Here is a 25,268-nt window from a genome sequence, read left to right on the forward strand (position 1 = left end):
AAGCTTTACATAACAAAGACTTTTCTGGGTGACATTGTTTAGTCTGGCCTTATCTAAATACTGAATGATCTATTTGCTTTTGCTACAGGCAATTGCCTTTCTAACCTCAGAACAGGCCAGCCACACATATCTAAGGAAGAAAGGTGAAAGTTAATCAGAGTTGTGTATCAGACAACCGGTTCCATTTCATGGTTACCTATCACTCTCAGATCTGTTAAAGATAGAGCTAGCTAAGCTAAAAAACAAAACAAAACAAAGAAAAAAAAGAACCCCACCGTCTGACTAGCAAACTCTTTATTTCTTATTACTTGCATTAGACTACTTTCCCTGTATTTTAGGAACGTTTCTGTTGATTCTAGTTTTCAAGAAAACTCTCTGGTAACTGTAGCCCATGTATTTATCTTTGCAGAGCAGCTGACACAAGTCGTTAAGTGCAAATTGTCCTTCCTGGCTTTCATGTCATCCACACAGATAGTTCAGTTCACAGTGTTAACTACCTCAGAAACAAACTTGGCCAAGCAAAGGTCAGGCCACTCTCATAACCTATCTGCAACACAGAACACAGTGAATGCTTATGATGCAGTAAGAACATAAAATACAACTGCTGTTGGTCAGGCACACCTAGAGAATGGCAAGGCTGGGTCAAGCCCAGAAATTGCAACTTACTGGCAGTTTGTATCACACAGAAACCATGTTAAAAAAAAAATAAATAAAAAAAAAGGAAAAGAAGAAGAAGGAAAAAAAAAAAGCGCAGCTGTGAAGTCATGTATTGTAAAGCTCCGTTTTAAGGACACTGAAAGGACTCTTGATCCAATGTTAAATATGGCTTCCCCTTTAAGCAGAGTAATTAGATACTGTTGTGGCTTTAAATGGACTTTTAGGAGGTGAAGTTCCAAAATATTAAGCTTTTTTTCCCCCCCCTTCTGTTTAAATAAGTTGTTTTTGTCTGATTTAAAGTTTGAGTTTTATAGGAAGCAACTGGAAACCAGCCATCAGAACACCATGCTGCTGTCTGGCTGAGCGAAATTTAAGCCCACGTCCCATTCTAACGGAACACGACGAGTTCAGTGGGAGCGCAGAGAGATACTGTAACCAACAGACATTCGTTCAGTCTTCTGTGCCGTCAGAACCCTTTGCTACAAAGGAGAACGAAACGCAGCACAGTAGGAGCCGTGACATCAGGCCGCTCTCATGGCAAGAGGAGATGAAACGAGATCTTTAAGCGTCCTACAAGCCAGCGCAGCCCACGGTGCTATGACCCGCGTTCCCCGTCGCAGCTCGAGGTGCCCCCGCAGTGCCGCGCTCTCCCCCCTGGGGTCCCCACCACGCCGGACCGGGGCGCGCCACGCGCCTGCGCCACCGCCGCCGAGCGTAGAGCGCTGCTGTAGAGCTCTACACGGCGCCGCCGGCGGGAACGGCAGCGCAGCGCCGGCCAATGGGCGCTCTGCCGCCACTGAGGTCAGTTCCGCTGGCTGGCGCTGCGCTCCGCCGAGGCTGCGGCGGCGACGAGGGGCGCGGGTGCGCCCTCGCTGGGGTAAGTAGCGCGGGGCCGTGCGGCCGCCGAGCTGGGGCAGCGGGAGGAAGCGTGCGGCTGGAGACGAGGGGCGTGCGGGCGGCCGGCCGGCAGGGTCTTCCCGGCGCCACTGTAGGTGACGGCGCTCGTCTCGTTCTCCGAGCCAGGTAAGGTTCCTCCAGACCGCCGCCGCCGGCCGCGCACGAGCCGCCGCCCCGCCTGTCCGCGGCGGGAGAACCTGGCTCCCCGCGGCGAGTGTGGGCCGCGGCGTTGCTCAGTGCTGCCCCCCGCCGGCCGCCGCCGGCACTGCGCGCTAACGCGGGCGGAGCCGCCTCCCCGCCGGCGGCGGCGGCAGAGGGCGAACGTTTGCGCGGAGTGCGGAGGATCCGCTGAGCGGCGCGCCGGGCAGCGGCTGAGCGCTGCCTCTTGGAGATGCACCCCGAGCGGGGGCGGCCCCGCGTCCTCCACGGGGCGGCAGCGCGGCTGCGTGGGTGGGCGAGCCGCCCCCAAATGGGATTATTTTGTTGGTGTTGTGCGGCGGATGCTGCCGGCTCGCGGGCGCCATGAGGCAGCGGTGGAGGCGGCTGCACTGCGAGGCTGTTGTCTTGGCTTGGCGTCCTGGCTGCTCGTCCTGAAGAAGAACAGCTTTCGGGTTAGTAGCCGTGTTACTGAGCAAATGGGGCGTTCTGCGCCCTGCATGTGTATGTTTAATGCTTTACAGTATTCAGACGGAAGGTTCTCTTAATTAAATCCTACGTTTAATTTTGTTGCTAGAGAATGTATCATAAAAATGTATGGCATTGGTCGCTTAGGGCTATTTTCATATATAAAACGACTTAGAATTCTTTTAAAAAATAGATCTGTGTTATCATGGAGGTAGTCTAAGTGCTTTAATGCACGCTTTTAATAAAAATAAGTCTTTTTTTTTTTTTCTTTTTTTCAATTAAGAAGACTGATGGTATTCCATAGGGATTGCTGGTGTTCTATTCTGCATTGTTACTACAATGCCAGGCTGTGGTCAAGGCCCTTTTTCCTGCAGATCCTTATGTAAGTGGCCAATTTGATCAGGAATTAAACACGGCGATGAATTTTGCTGTCTCCATGAGTGTTTGGAGGTCTGGGCACAGAGGAATACGTGCTTTCATTGAGCTCTTTAGCCCTTCCTCTGCTATTATCTGCGGTGCCATGTTTCCTTGCTTTGTTGCTTGCAGGCCTTGAAGCTTGGAGCGAGGTAATGCAGATGCTACTCAATCCTTGGGATGTACAGAAAGATTTTTAGATAAATGGCTGTCAATTCTGTGAAATAAGAAGATGTGCAGCATAAATCTATAGGATGATTGTATATTGTATGAGAAATTGTACTAGCATCTTCTTGGGCACTGTCAAAAATAACTACTTTGATATAGTGATTATACATCAGGGTGCTTTGCTTGCTGTATTACAGTAAGACCATCAATCAATTGGAGTACATATCGGAGTCTTTTATGTGTCAGATAAGGCCTGTGGCCCAGAGCCTTAGAAAAGCAGACCTTGGTTTCAGTAGAGCACTGCATAATGCACTTGCCTTCTGTAGATGCCTGCAATGTTAATTAGACAATTTTTTGTCTGTGCATTAGGAAAACAGTTACTTTTAATCAATATTTTGCATAACTTCATACTGTAAGTGTTAAAAATTCTGAATGTAATTATTTTCATGAGCAGTGAAATAACTGTATATTCTGTAATAAACGTGAGCTCTAAAAACCTGGTATGTGGTCTTTGCTCTTCTCCACTCCCTACGTTGACACTCCTCATTCATTTTGGTGGAAAGGCTTCATGTGAATTTCAGATACAGAGAGCACTGCGTCTGTGTGATTAGCTGTCATTTTGAAACAATGCATATTTAAGAAGAATGATAGATAAATAAACGTGGTGTATTTGAATCACCGATTTTTAATACAAAATCAGTTATTTTGATTAGTTTAATATGTTAGTCTAGCACTTTCCTAGTCATGAGGCCTAAAGCTGTGACTGATTATTACATGGTTGTGTCAGCAGGACAGTTAACTGCTTAACAGAGACATCCAACCAATGTTAAATGGGCAGTATATGGCATAGCATACAAATGTGGGAAGCAGATGAGATAGGTTTACGTGGAGATTTAAGTTCTGCCATAGAGATTCACACTTCCTGATTTAGCGATGCGCAGTGTCTTTCTATTCTTTATAAATCTTTCTTAAAAAAAAAAAAAAAAAAGACTTGCATGGATTTTTTGGTACCAAAGCAGGCCTTGATTGTTGGGTGCAGGCTATGAGCTTAGTATGTGAGAAGTGTACGCTTTGCTGATGCAATTTGATCACATGTGATAAAAGCATATTGCTTGTCACATCCATTTTTTTTGACAGCAGTGTATACTTTGAGCACGTGCTTGACAGGAGTGAATAGGAAAGTTTGGTTTATCTTCTTTTTGTTGTCTTTTTTTTTTTTTCCCCCCAAAATTAAGGTCTGTGGTATTTTGAAGTATTTTCACACACATTTTCCAAATCTGTTGTTGTAAAGACAGTGATTGGAACTGATTTTTGACACTTCTAATATATTTTACTTTGTTCTTCATCTGTCCCATTCCCGCAGTAGCAATTCAGAATCCTTGTGGACTTTCAAATCTTATTTCAGTGTTATCTTTGTTTTGCTCTGTGTGCCCTGGATTTGGTTGTAACTTGAAGAATACAGTATGTATCATTTCATTAAATCTTCTGGAGCATGTCTGTGCTAATACTTTTAATTACCTCAAAAATTCTTCTGGGTATTCCTCAGGCCTCTCCCCCTCAACCATTCTTGCTGATATGAAGTGAACGGATGTTGGATCATTACACCACCTTTCTGTGTGTATGTTGTTGGTTTCATTTCTCTGAAGTAACCAGGAAAGGCAAATAAATTTCAGTCTAGTAAAAAAGGCAAATTAATTTCAGTTCAGTAAAAGACATTTTACAGTATACGTTGGTTTAGCCAAAACAGCGATAAAATTGAATGCTTTGTATCCAGTCATTTCTGAGTACTGAATAGTTAATAAGAAAAGATAGGTGGACAAAACTGTGGAGACAACAGGGGATGTCATTTCAGCAGCTGCTGGTTATTTTGTTCTTTTTTTTTACCACATACTTGGTGTGGATGAGATGAAGTTAAAATTTTTCAGTGCAGTGTGTCTGATGTGGTGTTTTGAAGTTGTGGCTAACGCAGCACTGATGATACGCCAGTGTTTTGGCTGTTGTTGAACAGCGTTTGCATAACGTTGAGGCTTGCCCTTTTTCTCCTTGCAGCCCTCCCCCACCTCACAGAGAGTAAGTTAGGAGTGAGCTAGAAGGCGCAGTGCTGCGACAGCTGGCTAGGATCGGTCAGAGGGGCGGTCCATACTGTACCACGTCATGCTCTGCAGTAACAACTGGAAGGGAAGGATAGAGAAGGGGAGAGGGGGCTTGGCTTCCAAGATGGTTGGTGCTCGTAGACAGACTGGGCATCGATCTGCTTGTGGGAGGCTGTAAGTGATTTTCTTTACACCACTGCTTATCCTACCTCTGGCCTCTTTCCTTTATTGAATGTCTTTGTCTTGACCCATGAGTTTTCTTGCTTTTGTGCTCAAGTTCGCCCTCCTTCCTGCACAAGGAGGAGTGGGAAGTGAGCAAGCAGCTGTTTAGATGATGGTTGGTTTAACCCACTGCATGTCTGAAATGCATTTGCAGCACTCAACATTAAAAACCTGGTTTCTAACAGCTCCATTAGAACATTATTACAACATAGCATTTTTCACAGATCTGAATAAAAGCTTACGTTTATTGTTACACCCATGTTCTCTTTTCCCCAAATGTCGAGGTACTTGAGTTGGGAAAGATTTTAAAGATTACTAACCTGTTCTTTGAATTAATTAATTAATTTTATTAAATAATTATTTAAAAGAGGTAATTCAAAGAACAGGCTAGTAATCTTTCAGTCCCTTCTTGGGCTGAGCAATCCAGATCTGCCTGGGCAACTGAAGCATTTGTCAGGTGTTTGACAACCTCTGTTACTGTCTTGTTTTTTAAAGGTAATGGATCCATTTTCATGTTGTCTTGTAAGGTGAAGTTTACAATGTTAATTAAAAAAATACAACACTTTTTTTTGTGATGTCTATAAAGTACTCTATGCTTATGTGTTGGTCAGTTGATGTCAGGTGTAGTTTCAGTAAGGTAAGAAGTTACAGCAAAAACAAAAAAGCGAAGACAATCTTAATTGGATTTCACCCATCCTTCCCAAATACAGTTCTAATTACTTCTTAGAGCTGTAGAAATTCTTGAAGCATTTTCGGTCTGGACACAACGCTACAGCTTATTGAGGGCTCATAGCATCTTTATCCTGAAATGAAGCAATGGATCTCCTGAACATAGACCTGTCATCAGTCTTACATGTCAACAAGATTCATCTCAAGTCTGAGAAGTGATATTTGTAGATGGGAAGTGCAGTCCGTCCAAGATGATCAGAATTATTTGTTTTATTTTATTCTTTATGCCCTCTGTTATCCAGATTCTAATGTTATGAACATTGGATTTGAAAATGCGTGCACACACACAATAATAAAACAAACAAAAAACCCCAACCCCAAACTACACGCACAAAAAACATTCAGATCATGATCCAGTAATGTATTCTTTCCTTGTTCCTAGGAAGCTGCCCTGTGTGATTTGTTTTTCACACAGGGATGTAGCTACAGGTGTCTGCATTGCAATGAGATGAGATTGCTACAGTCACAGGAACTTCCTGCTGATGAGTTGTACAGCTTTGCAGCCATCCATCTGCTAGAGGCTGAAAATACAATTATCTTGTCTTTAACCAGTTTTCTAATTTCTTATTGTTGTTTGAGATTACTTCAGTATACTTGCTTTTTGCAGAGTTCCATCTCTAGGGCAGCGTTCTCACAGCAGTTAGGAATATTAGCAGATAGAGCACAGATAGACGTAAGAAAAACTTAATGGATTAGGTGCTCATTCTCAGGCACTGTAAAGATGTTCCATAGTATAAACTTCTCATTCTGTCAGTATTACAGTAATAGGATGCTACTTTGTGATCTCAGCTGTGTGAGAGGGCTTTGGAACCAAAATCAAGTCTGTCTCTGGATAGATGTGGAGAAGAACTAGCTCCCAGGTGCAGAAATGCCCATCTTCTTTAAGATGTATTAAAATGGAGCAGATCTGTGTTACAGTTTGTCTTTAAGCGAGAAAATTTCAATAAGAAAGGTATTGAATTGAGTTGTTCTTGCTGTTAGCTTTAGATTTTATCTTACGTATGTCTCAAAAGCATACATTTTTTTCTGTTTTCTAAGTATCAGTGCTCTTATAGTTCTGGCAAAAGCTTTTGAAGCAGAGATCTTGTTCATGTTAAATATATAAAAGAGATGGTAAGAGTTCTAGAAGCTTTGAGGCCAAACATGCTGCACAAGTTAACAGAGTGGTTTTGCATTGATGTTACTGTTTTACCTCTGTCTTCTCTTGCTTTGCTTATTTTACTTGATTGACACAGTTTGTACTGTCAGGTTGGAATGAATTATTTATGTGGTTGTTGACATACGTAGAAGTGATTGTTTTGTGTTATTAATAGGAGTGAAAGCAATTACTTTTTGCAGCTGCTGACTTTTAAATTAATTATGTTGTTGTAGCTTATTATTTTGAGAATATGTGAAGTAGAATTTGCATGTGATTATGTATTAGCAAGACTGGACCTGAAACATTGGTATTGTTCTTTTCTAAAGAATTTCCATCTGTACTTCAGGAATTTTTACTTAAAAGTCTTTGATTTTTAAAAGCAATCTCATAGTTTTGTTTTTCTAGTAACCCTTGTGGTCACTGAAGTCTTACCTCCTGGGATTCACAAATGAGTGGTACCTGTGATGTTTTTTTAATGTCTTTTCTGTGCTGCCAGTATATTTTTGGATCACATACTTACTCATTTTCAAGCATTGTAAAGGTGTTTTGTAGTTTAAAGTTCTCGATCTGGTAGTATTGTAGTAATTGGATGCTGCTGTGTGATCTTGGATCTATGAGAGCTGTTCTTAAAACTGTCCTTAACTGTATATAGAACTGAAAGCAAATTCTATTGCTGAGTTCCGTTATCAAGTGTCCTCCTTGTTAGGCTTGAATACATCTTAAATGTAAAGTCCTTATGACATGGAAGAAATAGCATACGCTCTGTAGGTTTTGATAAATATCAGATCAGTTTGTGAATTTATGAGCACTGACGATGAGCAGATACTAAGGGATTATTTAACTGATCATGTTTTACTTAGAGTTAATGATTCTTTGTGCATAGTAGAACCATCTTAATATATTAACAGATTTGCACAGTGTAATTCGGCCGTAGTTTGCTAATAGTTGACTAGTTCAATGATTAGTAAATCACAACTGACTTTTCTTCTGCTCTCTATTCTTTAGTGCTGCAAGTTGATTGAATAAAATTAAGAACGTGGACTATAATATGGATGCAATTCCTTGATCACCATTTCTTCCAAAGAGCATTTTGCGGATTGGTGGACTGAGCGAGTAATTGTTAAGCTGCATGCACCAGACTAACATCAGGAAAACATTCTGTTGCTGCTGTTTGACAAAGCTGGTGCAGATTTGCATCTTCTGAAATGCAGTTGAAAAAAATGAGGGAAATTCTACCAAGATTGTACCCTGGCCAAGTTAATGGTAAAAATAATTCCTTAACTACATCCCCAAAGCAATCGTTTGAAGATAAAACAAATCCATCAAATGGTGATGATAATCAGAACTACTGTTACCAGGGGACTGAGGCTGAGAATAGTAAGCTCTCATTGATAAGCTGTATGAAATGCAGAACTATTCAGAAAATTTCAAAGCAAGATTTAGAAAAGCATAAGAAAGTTGGGTGGACTGAAGACAAAAACTTCATCTGCAAGATGTGCAGTCATATTACACCGCCTGCTTTCCATTTTGTCCCTGAAGGTGCCAATGCCGTGGACTTCGAAAAACATGATAAAACTTACCCAAGGAAAAAACAGAAAGCATTTAAAGTTAAAAACTTCTTGCCCGGTAAATACTACTGTGATAAATGTAGATTTTCAACAAAGGATCCTTTGCAGTATAAAAAGCATGTAAGTCAACATGAAGAAATTAAATTTATTTGTTCCTATTGTAATTATATATCCTACACCAAAGGTGAATTCCAGAGACATTTGGTGAAGCACACTGGAACTTTTCCGTATCAGTGTGAATACTGTGAATATGGTGCTGTTAGGCATGATTATATAGTGAAACATACAAGAAGAGTGCATGAAGCGCCCAAAAAACGGCTGTCAAATACTGGCTTAAAACGTCAGCAAAAGAAGTCTTGCTTACCAAGTCAAAGCACTTTATTTGAAAAGCAGAAATATGAAGAAATTACTTTTCAGAATGAACTTTCAAATTCGTCTTCAAATATCACTTGTGAGATTCCAGATAAAGTGACTAAAATAATCTCTTCATCTCATGATATAGGTAGCATCAATACAGCTTCAATGCAGAATAAAACAATATTGGAGCCATCTGAAATAAGCATGTGTGAGAATCAGAGTGTGGAAGTTGAGGTTTATTCTCCAAAAATGGAGCCTTTACAACCTGGAATGCCTTTAACTGTAATTGCACCATCTGAACTTGTAGTTCCTTCTAACTGTTTAGCTCAGATAGTAGAAATTAAAATAGTGAATGGAGCTCAACAGCTGGTTCTTAAACTGATTCCTATGAAAGAAGCAGCTTGCAGGCCTGTGAACTGTGCTGAACTGGGACTTGAGAATCAAGGTACAGAGAGAAGTGCAGAAGGAAAAAAAACATCTGTATCTTCGAATGAATTACTAACCATGGAAGTGAATGTAGACAAGTTATCCAGTATTAATAATCAGCTTAATTTAGACAGTAAGTATGACAAGAATTCTGAATGCCTTTATTCATCCGATTCTCAGTACTCAGACTGCAACTCTGCATCAATTCAGAAAGAGGATTCATCAAAATTATGCCTTCATTTGGTGAAAGGTATTGATGTGCATTCAGGTGTTATAGAACTTTGTTCTCAGTCTTTGGTGACTAATAGTACTGAAAAAAAAAGTGGTCTTAACTCACCCAAGTGGGAAGTGGATGGAAAAAATAACTTGCGTTACGATTTGTATTGTTACGAAGAAGGTGTGGATAGATCTCGTCAAAAGTATGCCGCTGTTTCTGAAGATAAAAGTTCCAAGAACAATTCAGTAAAGACTACTCAGGAGGGGAAAAATTTCTACTCTTCTGCTGTCCTTAAACAAAAAGATATGTTTCCGGTAAAGAGGGATGACAAAGAATGTAGGAGTCTGATAGTCAACTCTGCAGAAACGCATTTAGCTGCTAAGGGTTTTGATAGAAAATCTGTTATATGTTCTGAAGCAGAAAAAAACTTTCATGTTACTAAAACTTCACCTTGGGAGGACATGACTTTCAGCTTTAGTAAAGTGAAGAAAGCCGAGACTGTAAATCAAAAAAATAATCTTCTTCTGGAATCACTAGAATTGCAGAAAATGGAGAATAAGAACAATCCTTTTGAGGGACCTGTTATTTCATCTGTATTTTCTCTTAGCTCTGGGACTGAAAATGTTCCAGAGGGCATCAGATGGGATGATACAACACGCAATAAGAAGTCAACAACGTTGCTGTGTAGAAAAATTGCTCAGCTTATGTCTGCTGCTGAATCTAACATGAAATCTATGCCATTGAGATGCCAAGCTTCTAGTAAAAAGATGCATTTCCCTCAGGAAAATTCAGCAAGCTGTGAGAGAGTTGCTTCTGCCACTGAATTGGAACAAGCTATGTCTTTCCCTCAAGTGCACGGTAGAAATAATGTAACTGGTAGTGATGAACACAGTAATGAGCAGCTACTTACATTTGCAAGAACATCTAAAAGCAGGATGACTAAAAATTCCAATGTTGCTTCTCCAGTGTTTATCCCCAAAGGGACAATGCTGAGAGTGCTCAATGCTACTAGCAGTCAAAACTCCAGAGGAATAGAAAAAATGAGCGAAGCTTCAGCTCCTTCTGCGTATTGCAATGAGATGCTTCTGCCTCGTCCAGTTCCTGTCAGTGTTTCTGAGAAACTTAGCAGTAATTTGCCGTGTTTGCCTAATCGGAGTGATCCAAATACTCAGTCCCGAAATATATCGCTCAGGCAAAGACCAAAGCGAGAGATGAATGCTAAAACTAGTAGCAAGCAAACTGTTATATCATATCAGAAAAATGGCGATGTAAGCAAGCAAAGCAAACACTATTCAAAAAGTCAGCAAGGACACAAAAATAAGGTAAAACAAGCAGGTTTTAGGGAACTTCCAAAGAGAAAAACAAGAACACAGTCAGAAACCAGTTCAGGTTCTGACATGTCGTATCTATTGACAGCAAGACGTCTTCGGCTTGTCCCTCTGAGAATGAATCAGCTGATTAAATGCCCTCGTCGTAACCAGCCAGTTGTGGTGCTAAACCATCCTGATGTTGATACCCCAGAGATAATTAATGTAATGAAGACTATCAACAAATATAAAGGTCATGTCCTGAAAGTAGTTCTCTCAGAAAGGACAAGTAGTTGTCTTGGTGTCAAACGTTACCGAAAGCGTCTTACTCTTCAGAATGCTGAGACAGGAAGCCAAGCAAAAAAGCAGAGTATGCTAAAAATGAAACTGAAAAAGACCCATAAAAACAACTACCAGGTGGTGGAAGCCTCACCAGCTGAAGCACTTCAGTGTGTGTTTAAGTGCTGGTTTTGTGGAAGAGTATATGCGGACCAAGAAGAGTGGATAAGTCATGGACAGAGGCACTTGATAGAGGCAACCAAGGGTTGGGATGTTCTTTCGCTTCCAGTAACAAAGCATTAATTGAGAGACTAGTTTTGTCTATTTGTTTTTACTCTTAATTTCAATGAGTGCCGTTAATTTCCTTGGAAAACAAGATAGGAAAAACTGCTTTACTTTGCAAGAGAATCTGTACTGTTAGAAAGCAGAAAGGAGAGCAGAGCTGTTGAGTTATTGAGAAGCTTACGCTGAGAACTAAGCACTACTTTGCACTCCCATGTTTGAAACTTTTATTGGAGGTCAGCTTCATCTTTTCCGTAAGACAAATTTGAAAAGAATTTGCTATGCAAACATTTTTCTTGTTGCCATTATCTGTTCTAGGATTCTGTGCTGTACCTGGTTTCTGCTGGGTCTGTACAAATAAAATCCTAGACTATGATATCTGTCTAACATGGTTTAATTTGTTTTATTACAGCATAGTATTTCAGAGATTAGGCATACATGTAATGAACAGCACCTTCAAATCCTCTGTGGGCTGCAAGTGTATATCACAGGTTTTAGTGGCAATTCAGGCACAAAATATAGGAAGTAATACTTAAATTCAAGCACTCATTTTCAGTGGAAGAAAACCACTGACTTTAAAGGAATAAAAGGCTGTAAATGAGAAATCTGTGAGATGAGAGTTACTCCCACTAGGTAAAATAGCACTAAAATGCTTAATTTTTTCTAGTATTTAGTTTTTACCTAGCTTGTGTTGCATAGATGTGAGAAAAAAGAGCACAACCATGCCAGCCTTTTGAACTGCTTTTGCTGAGCAGTCAGGGTTGGTTGGAGGACACATTAAACTTGGACTGAGACTTGGACCACACTTTTCTGTGTGGTCTCAGACTTCAGAACTCTAATGCTGGATTGTAAGGTTGAACCGGAACTACTGTTTCGAAACACTGGTAGTTCCTAGCTCTTCATTTTCACTGTTGGTGCATTTTTGTAAACAGTTTAACTAAGCTGGGAATATTTTTCTATATACTCTGGTGAATTATTCATTGTTTTGATAAAGTATGTATGGTATCTGTATTGAAATGTAAATATTTTAAGACTTCAAAGTACAACAAAGCTAAACAGTTAAAAGGTTGCTTTCCAATAATTTTGCAATACTGTTAAAATTGTTCAGAGACTTGGTGCTTTAAGTGAGACCTTCTTCATCAGACATTGGAAAATTTTATATCATTTGTATCATAGGCTAATGTATTCCACAGAACAAACTTCCTTTTCTCTGTTTTGTCAGTAATAATGAAAGGACAGTTCTCATTTTTGTATTCAAATGGAATTATATTTTTTTAGATGGGTACACTAGAGGGTTTTTTCACTTCATGTACTTTTATGCCAAACCTAACAGTACTATTTACATTTTTTATTCTGAAAATAGTTTCCATTTTAAAACTCTGGCATATCACATACAATAAATATTAGAACTGTTAACGTAAGAAAAATATGGCTAAAATCCCTCCTTTGTTAAACTCTTTCAGTCCAGGTTACTGTCCGTATTAATTTTGTTTTTGTAGAAGCTACAAAATAAATGGCTTTGAATTTGCTTCTTAAGAGTTGTTGCTGGCAAAATAAGAACATTCTTTATGAAAGCTGTACTCTGTGTGTGTGTGTGTGGAAAAAATGTTGCTACTCAGCGTTATAAACTAGGTGGGTTAAGTATACTAATAACGTGTGTCTTTAGTAAGCAAGTTTGCTGTTTCGGTGAGCATCTACGAAGCTTTGTGTGTCTCTGACATCGTCTGCTGTCTGAATTGTTAAGCTGTTCTTTTTTATTGTGGGTTTAACTTAGAAAAAAATATTTTTCTTTTAATGTAAAATCCTTTCGTAAGTTAAATTGTATGGTGACTATAAAAGCCTGAAAGCAGATTATGTCATGCCTCATTTCCTTTTTGAGTTCTGCCAAACTCAGCAGAACTCCGATGGTTAGATAGTGTCATGTCAAAATAGTTTCCTCCAAGTTTGATAGTCCCAGTGGTTTGAGAGAAGTAAGTACAATGAATGTTCTTTTGTATTATGATGCAGTGTGGAGAAATAAAAAGGTTGCAAGGAAGTCAGCAACCAAATGCTCAGATTAGTTTGGTTCTAGTTTGTGCCACTGCACAGCACAGTGCATCATAAGTTGGCTTGGAATCTCATGGTCTGGGCTTCAATATTTTAATTCTTCCAATTACCCAGTCAAAGTGAGAAAAGATGTTCATTGATGCTTACAGTCAGTACTTTCCTTTCACATTCGTGGTGAAACTTTCCAAAACTTAAATTGTATGAATAGATATTGCATTTTTTGCTGGAAAAATACTTCACCATTTCGTCTGCTTTGATATATTCTGGAACATTTTTAGGTAAGTTGGAAACTTTTCTACTGTTTCTGCCGATGGTTTTTATCTATATCCTTGCACGTGGTAAGACTTTGGAGGGGCTATTTCTTTAATGGTCCTAATGTGTGTGTTTGAGCATTCAAATGTGGAATACAAATAGTTGCTGCTTGAGCTAAAGGTTATATGTTAAGCAATAGACCTTTCGTCATTAAAGGTGTCCTTAGGATTTGGTCCAATACTTTGGATCATCAGCTGACACCCATTGATTTCAGTGGCTGCCAAGCAGGGATTTTTATTGTGCAGATACACACACATACAGGATTAAAGTGTTAAACAGCGAATACCCAAATAGCGTCTTACGTGTATTTTACGTATATTTATAAGGAAAGAATACACTTTTTTAATTCAGAATATTTTATTGGGTTTTGCTACTGAATGAGCTTCAGTGACACTCAAGTAAGCAAGACTGAGTTTGATTTTCATCTTGTGTTAGGTACAAAGCAAGATAAGCAAATTGCTCAACCACTGTCAGAGTATCAGGAGTCAGTCTCTTAATGCTTGTATGTGAGTTAATACAATGACATATGCTTTACCTATGTCCTCAGTTTTGTTACATCTTCTAGATAAAAACATATTGCAGGAATTCAAAATTGGAGCTATAATACAAGTTGGAGAGAAGATGTAGTAGAACATACAGAAGTCTTTGTAATATGGAGAGCTGATCACTCAAAGGTTAACCTGGCTTCTTACACATTTAAATAATTGTTCTATTTATATTTATTCAAAAGTTGGTGATGTTAAGGTAAGATGCGTCTTTTGCACAGCTTTAATGGATGTGTAAGGTAGCATTGTACTCTTTGGGCTCCTGTTTTATCCTTTCCATCAATGAGTGTGATGGGAACATATTTATAGAAGTCAATTATATCTTTCACAGAATTAAATTTCTGAGGGAAAAAGAAAAAATGAAAAAATTAGTGGTCAAAAAATCTGATACATATCTGTCTATAAAATCAGAACAATAGCTATTGACAGTGTTAGAAATAGGCAATATTTTGAATAAAATTATGATCAGACTATCATAAGACAAAAAGCACCTCATTTATTGTTTTTGTTGCACGTGATTAAAGAACAGCTGTCTGCTTGGAGCAAAAAGGGAGCATGTCTAACCCTGGGAACACAGTATCACTTGTGAAAGTTTGTAATGGCAGGTGCAATGATAATTTTTTGATCTTTTCACTAAAATTTTACCTTGTCAAAGATAACATTTAGTTAGTAGTACAGGAAACATTGCTAGTTTTCTATCCTTTGATTTATTTATTTATTTATTTTCCCCCCCAATGCTCAGTTTACCAAGTAAGTGAATATAAAATCCCTTTAAAGGACAGTTTTAGTTTTATTCACTGGTGTTGGAAACAATGACATCCTTTAATCCTGTTCTTAAAATGATGGCTTTGTTCAAGGTCCTTAAACTGAGTCAAACTGGAACTGAAAGCTGCCCTCACCTGCCCTACTGGTGAAACTCCATCCTTGATTCTGCCATTCTGATGGTTCGCAATCCTTTACGTTTCTACTTTTCAGGCAGTGTTGTAGTCATCATCCTGTGTCTTTCAGTTTAAGTAGTACACCTCTCTCTGTACACCTTCTAAACTTTTGCACATGAAACAAATTTGACTTCTAATTTTAACTCTGGAGGTAAGTGATTGATTTTTACTATCACCATTACAAAATTCATCTTGAATTCATGGGTTCATTGTTATTAAATTGCTACAACTATACACAACAATGTAAGTAAACTATTAGTTTATTACTTTGAAATAAATGCTTATTATATCACATTTGCTCTATTTACAGTCATATTGTATGCATGATGATATCTCTTGGAAATCACTGTCACTTCCACCTCATCCACACCCAGTTTAGAGCAAGAGGATTGGGTGTCATTCGGTGTAACTGCTCTTTAGTATTTTATGACAAAAGTTATTCTGCTTCAAAGAACATGAGCTAATTATTATTATTTTTTTTCATGTTTACTTGTATAGTTTTTTTCCATTTAGCATTTTTCCATTTTTTGTTGTGAAGAGATTTAAACATGAGCAAAGGTTTGAGTTGTTTAGCTCTGTCATGGGAACCGTGTACATCAAGACCAGTAGTGTTACAGCTATCTGTGGATCTTTAATAAAGAAAACAAAATGGCTGGAGGGGGGGGGGTGGGGGGGTGGGAAGTAAATGATGTTCAGAACAGCAATTTTGAATGTAAGTGCTTAAATTTCATATTAAATGTCCCGCTTGTGGATCTGATCTTTGCAGCCTTTTGTGATTTGATCTGGAGCAAGCTTAGTACAATGTAAGAAATCTGGCTACATTGCTAGTAAAAGATGCTAACAGAATTAAAATTGTTTTTTGTCGTCTTTGCTTGTATTCATTCCTGCTTGATGCTAACTTATCTGCAAGGAATTTCAGTAAATTGCTTCTGATCACTATTACATTGGCATAGAAGTAAAAACATTCTAAAATAAAAATCTGATAATCAGAGAATTATTTTCTACCTTACGGGCCCCTTATAAAGGACTATAAGAGCAGAGGGGCATTAAGAGTTAGTGATGCTCTTCTGGAAGTTGAATTCAGTGTGTTGTCAAAAAATAAATAAATAAAAATCATGATACAAAATGTAACCTGTATGTGAAAAATCCAGAGGGGAAAAACTTGAGTATTTATATTCAGTGTCTAAGAATACAAGCTTTCAGTGAATGGAAATAGACTGAACGTGCTGCAGAATATCAGTAAGACAGAACCTTCTTCACGACATAAAAATTATGTGAGCACTGAGGCACTGGCACAGGCTGCCCCAGGAGCTGTATATGCCCCATCCCTGGGGGTGTTCAAGGCCATGTTGGATGGGGTCCTGAGCAGCCTGATCTGGTGGTTGGCAACCTTGCCCACAGCACGAGGTTGGAACTGGATGTTCTTTAAGGTCCCTTCCAACCCAAGCCATTCTATGATTAACTGTATACTTCAAATCCTTGTTCTCAGATTGCAGTTTTCCAATTTTAGTTTCAGACCAGACCCACTGTTCAAGATGCTCTCTTTTCTGTGCATAAGATGAAACAAACAAGAGAGTCATTCGTTATGGTATTTCCTGAGATGGTGAGATTGTGCTCTGCTTCCTTTTAGTTTAGTAAAAATCCCTTCCCCCCAGTTGGTTTTTATATTCATGTAATTTTTTAGTTCCCTTAATTGTCAAGTCTGCTCAAATGACAAACGGATTGCATTTTTATCTTTATTTCATAGTATACTATATTTCAGTTTCATTCAGTTTTTTTTAAATCCCTTGTTTCTAATCTGAGGCTTTTTCATCTGGGCAGTTACAGGAAGACTGAACAACATAAAAGTCATGGAAAGCTAAACTCTCAGTCTCTTAATTTATAATAAAACTCCAGGAAGTTATCTGTGAGGCTCAGTTCAGAACCGTAGACAGTATTTCACAGCAGACTGCACTGCAGTATGCTGCAGTAATGGTACCAGCAGTACAATTTATTCTGACTGTTTGTGTACAGTAAAGATTTTGGTTTATTATTCATTATTAAAGCAATCTTGCTGAAAAACAACTAGCTAGTTAACTTGCATCTCATGTGCCTGAAAGCTCGTGGTTTCTCCCGTGATTTCCATGAAGAGTTGAACTGTAAATCTTGGACCTGTTAAATGACTGAAATTAGTTTGGGTAGGTTTTGAATTCAGATCTTTGTTAGCTTTTGACTTGTCTGGACATGTCTGGTGAGGATGGAGTTAATTTCCTTCATAGCAGATCGTGTGGTGCAGTGTTTTTAGATGGTAACACACGGATGCTTTAGCTCCTGCTGACCAGTAGGTAGCGTCAAGGCTTTGTGTTTCTCACTCCACCCCCCACGCAATGAATAGATCAGTGGGTGAGCAAGACGCTGAGAGAACGCGAGGGGCAGATGACCTGGGCTAACCGGCGGGGTATTCTGTGCTGTGTGATGTCATATTCAGCAATAAAAACGGGCGTGGATGGGGTGTAAGGAGCTGAGCCATCTTTTCCTCGGCTCACCCATGGGAGGTGCTGAGTGATTGCTTTTGCATCACTTCCTTTGTGTGTTTTTTTTTTCTCTTCCGCTTCTCCTTTGTTTCTTAAAATACTTTTATCTTGATCTTTGGCTTGTTTTGCCTTTACTCTTCCTTTCCTTTTCCCCCATGCCATGTGGTGTTCGGCTGCAGGATGACTTTTAAAAGTACTAACATGTATAAAAAGGATGTAATTGAAGATTCAGCTATGTGGGCTTTACCATTTCACCTTATTGGGATATGTTTATTTACATATCTAACAACCTTTGTAGCGGTTTCTTGTTCTGCTTTTCTGTGTAGCTGAATTTAATGCTCAGCTGAGTAATTTTTTATTTTTTCTTTATCACATCTTTATAAGATGACTTTAGTTTTTTTCTTGTGTGAAAGACATGCAGATAGAGTTTTTGATACTTAAGCACGAAGACAAGATAAGAACTAGTTTCATCATATTATTGAATATAATTGAGTTTAGCTGTGGAAAAAACACTACTAATGTAAAGGAATTGCTGACTGAAAGTTAACCATCTTTGAAAGACTGATTAGAGGGGAAAATAACACTCCTACATTTTTTTCATGGCTTCTAAATATCCATGACTGCTTTTGTCCTCTTAATTTCTTTCTAATATTGATTTACAGTTTGTTATATGAGTGACAGATGATTAGAGAATCTGGCTATGCACTAATAGCAGCAGCAGGCCAAGCTGTCAGATATACGGAGTTGTATATCTTCTAATATTTCTGCTTATCTTAAATATACCAGACTACAAAATAAGCTACAGTGATAAGTAGAACAATACATACCTGGAAAGGGAGGACTTTTCCCCTTTACTTTGCAGGTGTTAGAATAGGTAGAAAAATCAGAAGTACTTAGGAAACGTTTATGTTGTTTTAAATCAGAGCATGTTACGTAAGATTTGATTTTAAATTATTAACTTGAGGTTTCTTGAAACACTGAGATGCAATTCAAATGCTGGTATTGTAAAACAAACTTTAATGAAGCATAGCAAGTATGTTATATGAGAAGTTCATAACTGTCTTTGATGTTAAGAACTTGTATAGTGTGACACAGAAGCAGTAGACTGAAACATAAGCAGGGATTTTACTTACATCGTCTCCTCTGAGCCCTGTTCCCAGTGCATACTGTTGACTGTCTTCCAGAAAACGTACTTTAATGTTGTATACTCTTCTTCCATAATAGACAACCAAAACATATGGTTCAGTGTTTGATTTCTTTGAACAATCTCTAATCAAGAAAGTCTCATCCTGTATAACACAAATTATTGTAGCAGTTATACTGTACACTGCGGTAAAAAGTATATCATAACATTTACCTGTAACTGCTGTTTGGATTAAAATCGTGCAGAATTAGTTAATTGTAACAGTGCGATACTGTACAGTTGGAAGAAAAACTATTTTTTAAATTTAATGTAAAAAAAAAAAAGCAACGTAAAAAAGTATTTTCTTTATATGTAATTCAGCTTTGTGTTAGTAATTGCCATAAGTTGTATATAATTCGCCAACAGTTTGCTTGATAACAGTGAAGAATCATGTGCTGCCATATTGTACATTGTTAAGCTGAAATCTGTCATACTCTAGTAAATGATCTTAAAGTGAAAATGGGATATTGAAAGTCAAGTTGCTTAAAAGAGAGGAGTTAATGAGTGACTAAGTAGGAAGAGAGTAAAGGCATTATAATTCATTGGTTTTCTATTTGCTTTCAAAGACAGTGTATGGATGAAACAGCTGTTTATGATACAAGGATATGGTCTTTTAATGCTTAATATGACCTTAGAGTTCTAAATTGTAGAGAGTCTTACTCTGATCTAATACATATTTACACTGTTGGGGTAATCTCAGCGTAATACAACTTTTACACAATTGTTACAACAATTTCAATTGTAGTGAGTTTCTCTTAGAACGTGGAATAATAAAATGATACCCACAAAATGTAACAGTGAGAACTAATATTGCTAATAACAGAGAAATAATATTGAAAGGTAGTTTCGGCCATTTACAGGAGTGTTTGGAGCTGACACCCCTGCAGAATCTGTCAACAGGCAGTTCATAGTCATAAGTTCAGTATGTAGGTAAACATTTGCATGACTGCAAATGTTTTAGCAATTTCACTCAGCACAGTGAGGCCCCTCATGTGCCTAAGGAGTTCACGAACCTAAATGTTATCTAGAAAATGTTTCAGATTCTGTGATCTGTCTAACTAGGTCATTCTTGTAGAAAGAAAAATGTTAACAGTGATGGAATGAAGACATCCCCATATTATTTCATGCAAGCAATTTTGTATCATGCCAACATGATATTTCTCATTTATGCAGTAGAAGTGCAGAGGAAAGGAAAATAAAATGTCAGCTTTTCAAAATTAGTATTTCTTTAATTTATTGCACTGAGTGGGTATTCACATATATGGTTCCATATTTTTATCTGTGAGAGTGTTAGAGAATACCATTGAAAAACAAAAAAAATCAACAAAGCTAAGAATTTCAGAGAATTCCAATCATTACCCAAGTTTTAGGTTTTATGTGAATAATAACAAATTAATGTCACTTTAGTAGGAGCTGCAGGAGTTGCTGACCAGAACTGCCAACTGCACCACCAGTACTGAACTTTTTTTTTTCTTTTTTTTAAGGATATGCAGTAAATGAAGAAACCAAGAGATAATATCGATCAAGGAATGCTGTTAATAATGTTAGTGTATCTGATTCTGTGCTTGCTGAAATCAGTAGTAAAGCTCATGGAAATGTCCATGTTTGTGACATGCATGTTCTTTAGAATTTCTTTCTGGTGGATCTGGTGTATCTGCCCTTCACCTTCTGCCTCCAACAGCATTCACAGAATCACAGAATCACCCGGGTTGGAAGGGACCTCAAGGATCATGTAGTTCCAACCCCCCTGCCTAGCAGGGCCACCAAACGTACACATTCAGATCAGGTTGCCCAGGACCCCGTCCAACCTGGCCTTGAACACGTCCAAGGACGAGGCATCCACAACCTCCCTGGGCAGCCCGTTCCAGGGCCTAACTACTCTCCTTGTGAAGAACTTCCCCCTAACATCCAACCTAAATCTTCCCTCCTTCAACTTGGATCCATTCTACTCACTCTGCTCCCTCCAGGCTATGCCTTTCAAAGCTGGAAATTAACAATGACTGCAAAACAGCAAGTTAAGTGGATGCTTTTATGACAAGAAGTTAATTAAAAAGTAAAATCGTGTCCTTAACCTCATCAGTAATGTCTGATGCATTCATCAGTAGACGAATTGGTAGTATATATATGTTGGCAACATTTTAAACTCTGTATTATACATCAAAGTTAGTATGGATTATATGGCTAATTTACAAAAAAACCTGAGCTGCTCTGGACGGTTTTAGGATGTTTTCTCTAAAAGTTTACACCATGAGTTTCAGGATAAATTGTACTCACAGTGTTCTCCTCCAGCAGTGCTGCCTCCGCTTCGTGGCGATCGTATTCTCCCACATACCATTCATATTTGTTTAAGTCCTTAATTTTAAGACATAATAATCAGTGTATAGAAACAAACCACAGCTGCAGAAGCAAATGTCAGTAAAAACAGATTATATCTAATTTGCATTTAAAGCAACTTTATGGCAGTTTATTAAAATAATTATAATGCATCTATATCATGAAATCATTTTGGAAAATCTGTTTCAAAATAAACATCTAAATTGTTATCAGCTCATGCTGGATTGTTTTCGGGCATGTTGAAAGCTCGTGGATTTCAGGCTATTTAATTTCTTAGAGAAATGTTTTCAGTAGGCAGCATTTCTTAGACGTGTGCATGCTATAGACTGATAATCCTGTTTTCTAAAAATCCTTTCCATTAAGTAAAGTATTCTTTACCTTTTGGGTGGGTTGGGCAATATATTCCATTTCCTCTTTTACAAATGAATGTTTCGGTTTATTTTCACATGCTGTGTAGCGTATGGGAGGCGGTGACCTCTTGACTGACACATTCTCTGCATTTACAGTGGACCCTGTGAAAATAAATGTAGAAGGAAAAGAATTGTATTGCTTTTAGTTTGATCTTAATTTTACTCTATGAATTTTATACAATGGAATAGCGTTTGTGGTTTGGTAACCTTTGAAATTTAGAACTGTTTGTTATGATGGCCCTTAGGTCAGCATAGGCAGCAGCAATGTTATCAGATTCATGCCTCAAGAAATATAATGTTTTCTGATGATCTTTAAGGTCTCTTCCAACCTGAGCAATCCTATCATTCTATGAGCATAGCAAAATATTAAATATAAATTATTAATAAAATATCAAATATTACATAGCATAATTAATGGTGGACGTATATGTTCATATGTAATTCTGCTCTGCTTTTACCCATCTGAGGATGTTCAGACAGATGAAAAATGTCTTCCCAAAGCAAGCGATCTGTAGTCTGTATGTTTAATGCTGCCTTCAGCAGAGTATCACCTGGGATCTGTGCAAGCGTGCAAGGCAAGGTGGGAGCATCAAGTGTGGGGTGATGTGGGAAAGCTTGGACTGATTGAGGCAGGTGAGGCTGCAGAGGAAATAACCTTAGAAAAGATTCCAGGTGTATGGTTAGGATGCATTTTGCAGATGCACACCATGAGAAGAAAATGGTTAATTGTAGCGTAAAAGCCTATCCTGCCTTACAACAGAAGGCCTTTCTGTTTCTTACATGCAGCGCTATTTGGAGAAATGACTTAATGACTGTTGTAAATGAGAGGAATGTAATAATTGATGGCTTCCATCTTTTCCTTCTGGTTTGTGTCATAAGAGATAGCACTGCTTGCCAAAATGATATTCTTATTTATTGTTCATGTTTTATCAGTATATTATTCTTCTACCTATACATAAAATATGATAGCATATGAAGGGAGTTCAGAAACTTTTTCATACAGAACAGTAATAATTGTAATTGTTTCACATTTTCATGTTGTATGTACCATGTTCTGGTTTACAGCACCATTACATTTGTCTCTAAGTCTGTAAACAATGTCCACTGATGTCAGTAAGAAAAAAGCAATGTTTTTTACATATTGATTCACATTCAGAGGGCAATTGATCTGCTCAGAAATGAAATTATGAGCCGATTGTGTAAAGGGTTTGGAGCCAAGCATCTACATTTTCTTTCTGTGATCAGATTGAATTGTTAAAGTCCTTCTATGCTGCTATTAGGTTTATTATACCTTGAAGCTGTCATTTGTATTCACATTTCATTTTTGTGACTGTCCCCACATACTTTATTTTTAAAAGAGACTTCACGGTTAGTTCTACATTTGTGATATGTTCTGTAGAATTTCTTTCTGGTGTATCTTAAATTGTAGGGTGAGAAGTGGATGGAGATGCTCACCAAGAAATTAAAGAATGGTTACATTTTTTGCAGGTAATAATTTGTTTTTAGCAACAAAAACTAAAAATATCAGTGTGAAAGAAATATGTGCTTACATATGGTTAAAAAAAAATAAGGTTTTTGCATATATCTAATAAAATCAATACTGTATTTATGAAATATTTTTAAAATTTCAAATGTGGACTTTAAAGAAAATTGTAGGATACCAGGGGGGTATGGGCACTTGTTTGTTCTGTCCCTGTTGCTTCACAAGGGCAGTGTTTGTACAGAGGGAAAAGGACTTGTGCCTGACTGAATGACCAAGAGGAGCAGTGGAAGTTTCTGAACCTGAAATTGGTACAGGGCACTTAGGAAAAAGAATCAATATCAGTATACAGAAGAGAGGAATGAGAGGCTATTGAGAACAGCTGGAAACAGAGGTAAAGGGAGGTTTTCAGTAGATGTGCAGGGAGGGGAACAGATGGAGTTGTGCTGCCACAGTGGCTAAAATGTCAGGAGATACAAGTGGCTCAGTGCAGGGCCACCACCATTGTAGAGCTGGAGCTTGTCACAGGAAGCTGAGGGAGGTGGGCATCTTTGACCTGGGACTAGCTGAGGTTGAGGTAAATCCTACTTCGAACAAATGATAGGGCCTTTACGTGCTTCCTGGTTGTAGTGGAAATGCTAAGTCATGGCTTGAGCCAGTGATTGAGCACCTGGTAGGAAGGCAGGGCCAACCCAAGGGAGCTCAGGTGCATGCAATGAACCTGATGACTAGAAGGGGGTAGAGCCAGAATCCACCCCTTCCCAGACTTCATTTAAGGATTGGCAGTGGGGGCAAGGAATTTTGGGTGGACGATCCCTGCCTGTCTGGGGCCTTCTAAAGGTAAGCAGATCCTTTCCTTTGCTTCTGTGTCTACAGCTCTGCATTTTGGCTTATCCTCACTTGCTGCAGCCTGGGACTTTGCTACCCTGCTATTGTTGCTGTGCTTTCCATCAGTTTATAGTGTTACACTGGTATTTATCTACTTACAGCATAAATTCAGATTATGCAATTCAGGCTGTCAGAATAGCTTGAAGGCTTCTGTTTTTGATAGGGCATTTGCAGAGGCAGTTGAGGGAGAGTATGAAAGTACAGTAAGTGCTGACAATGATAGCAGGAGGTTAACCTGCACAGATGTGTCTGATTGCCTCTGAGTCCCCAAAACCCCTGGGTCTCCCAGGGCACGAACTCTCAAAGAGTTGCTTTTAAAAACAGAAATACAGTATGGGTGAACCCGACTGGTGTACTTCAAATGACATTTGACAGTAGCAGCAACAACAACAAAAAAACAAAACAACAAACCAAACAAAAAAACACCCAAAGCAAAACAAAAAGGATCGTATTATTTATATGTACTCCTTCTACAGTATACATCTTTGTCATTCAATTTCATAATGAAAGGCCAATATTTGAGAGAATTTCCCTTCTAGCATCTTTTCATCATATATTTATGCAAAAAATAAATAAAAATTGCAGAGCACAATCATAAGTTTTTTTCTTTTGCTTGCATAATTCTTACCATAAAGTTGGGTTAATGAATGATTTTTGGTTTTGAGAAGTCTGTAAGCAGATGCTGTTTGTTTAAATCTTATTTATTTCCTTTATGAAAATGCTTTTTAAAGCAATGGAAAGTATGTTGATAAGGAGAGATGAAACATAGAAATTTGGGGCCAAAAGGATTAAATAAAAAGAAGCTTTTTATTTATTTATTTATTTAGTAGAGATAGGTTAGCATGCAACAGGTCCAATGAGATGCAACAGCAAAAAGCTAACACCTCTTAAGGATGTTTGTGGAAATATCATCTTCGAGAATAACGAGACAGAGTGGAGAAACCATTCCTGGGCACATCTAGCTCAGGGAATTGCAGACAGCACAGGGACAATGGTGGGAGTGACACTGCCATGGTTACCGGACACACCACTCCAGGGGCCAGGGCTGGGCACAACCATCACTGCTGGCTCCCAAGCCTGTTTGTTCCTTCACAGAATGCTATGCAGTTCAGTGAGTCATCTATTTCTAGCCATAATATGCTGACAGAACTGTCCCATAATGCTACCTGCAAGTCCCTCCCTCTAGGAATCTGCAGAATTCCCAAAGCAGTTTTCACAAAGAAAAGATCCATGTGTTCACT

The 25,268-nt window shown here is 38.6% G+C and overlaps 2 protein-coding genes across 5 annotated transcripts in view; one reads left to right on the plus strand and one right to left on the minus strand.

Annotated features, from left to right (window-relative positions):
• The first annotated feature begins 1,400 nt into the window (after positions 1–1,400).
• ZNF518B (zinc finger protein 518B) lies at positions 1,401–12,916 on the plus strand. 4 transcript variants are annotated; one of them, XM_052681648.1, is made up of 2 exons: positions 1,401–1,534; positions 7,948–12,916. In XM_052681648.1, the coding sequence occupies exon 2, from the start codon at positions 8,148–8,150 to the stop codon at positions 11,397–11,399; it is 3,252 nt and encodes a 1,083-aa protein (XP_052537608.1). In that variant the 5' UTR covers positions 1,401–1,534; positions 7,948–8,147; the 3' UTR covers positions 11,400–12,916. The 4 variants fall into 4 exon arrangements, with proteins under 4 accessions (XP_052537608.1, XP_052537612.1, XP_052537609.1 ...); XM_052681652.1 differs by lacking the exon at positions 1,401–1,534 and adding an exon at positions 1,572–1,680; XM_052681649.1 differs by lacking the exon at positions 1,401–1,534 and adding an exon at positions 1,863–2,165.
• A 1,164-nt stretch (positions 12,917–14,080) lies between these two features.
• CLNK (cytokine dependent hematopoietic cell linker) overlaps positions 14,081–25,268 on the minus strand; it is a 50,265-nt gene continuing 39,077 nt past the window's right edge. Inside the window, exons 15-18 of the mRNA XM_052681667.1 lie at positions 21,628–21,761; positions 21,190–21,267; positions 18,866–19,021; positions 14,081–14,622 (exon numbers count right to left, since the gene is read on the minus strand). Of these exons, the coding sequence (XP_052537627.1) occupies positions 14,476–14,622; positions 18,866–19,021; positions 21,190–21,267; positions 21,628–21,761 (515 nt within the window). The 3' untranslated portion in view covers positions 14,081–14,475. The remainder of the gene's footprint in view (positions 14,623–18,865; positions 19,022–21,189; positions 21,268–21,627; positions 21,762–25,268) is intronic.

This window comes from Tympanuchus pallidicinctus, unplaced genomic scaffold (assembly GCF_026119805.1).
Source record: "Tympanuchus pallidicinctus isolate F22 unplaced genomic scaffold, pur_lepc_1.0 scaffold2, whole genome shotgun sequence".
Taxonomy (NCBI): Eukaryota; Metazoa; Chordata; class Aves; order Galliformes; family Phasianidae; genus Tympanuchus; species Tympanuchus pallidicinctus.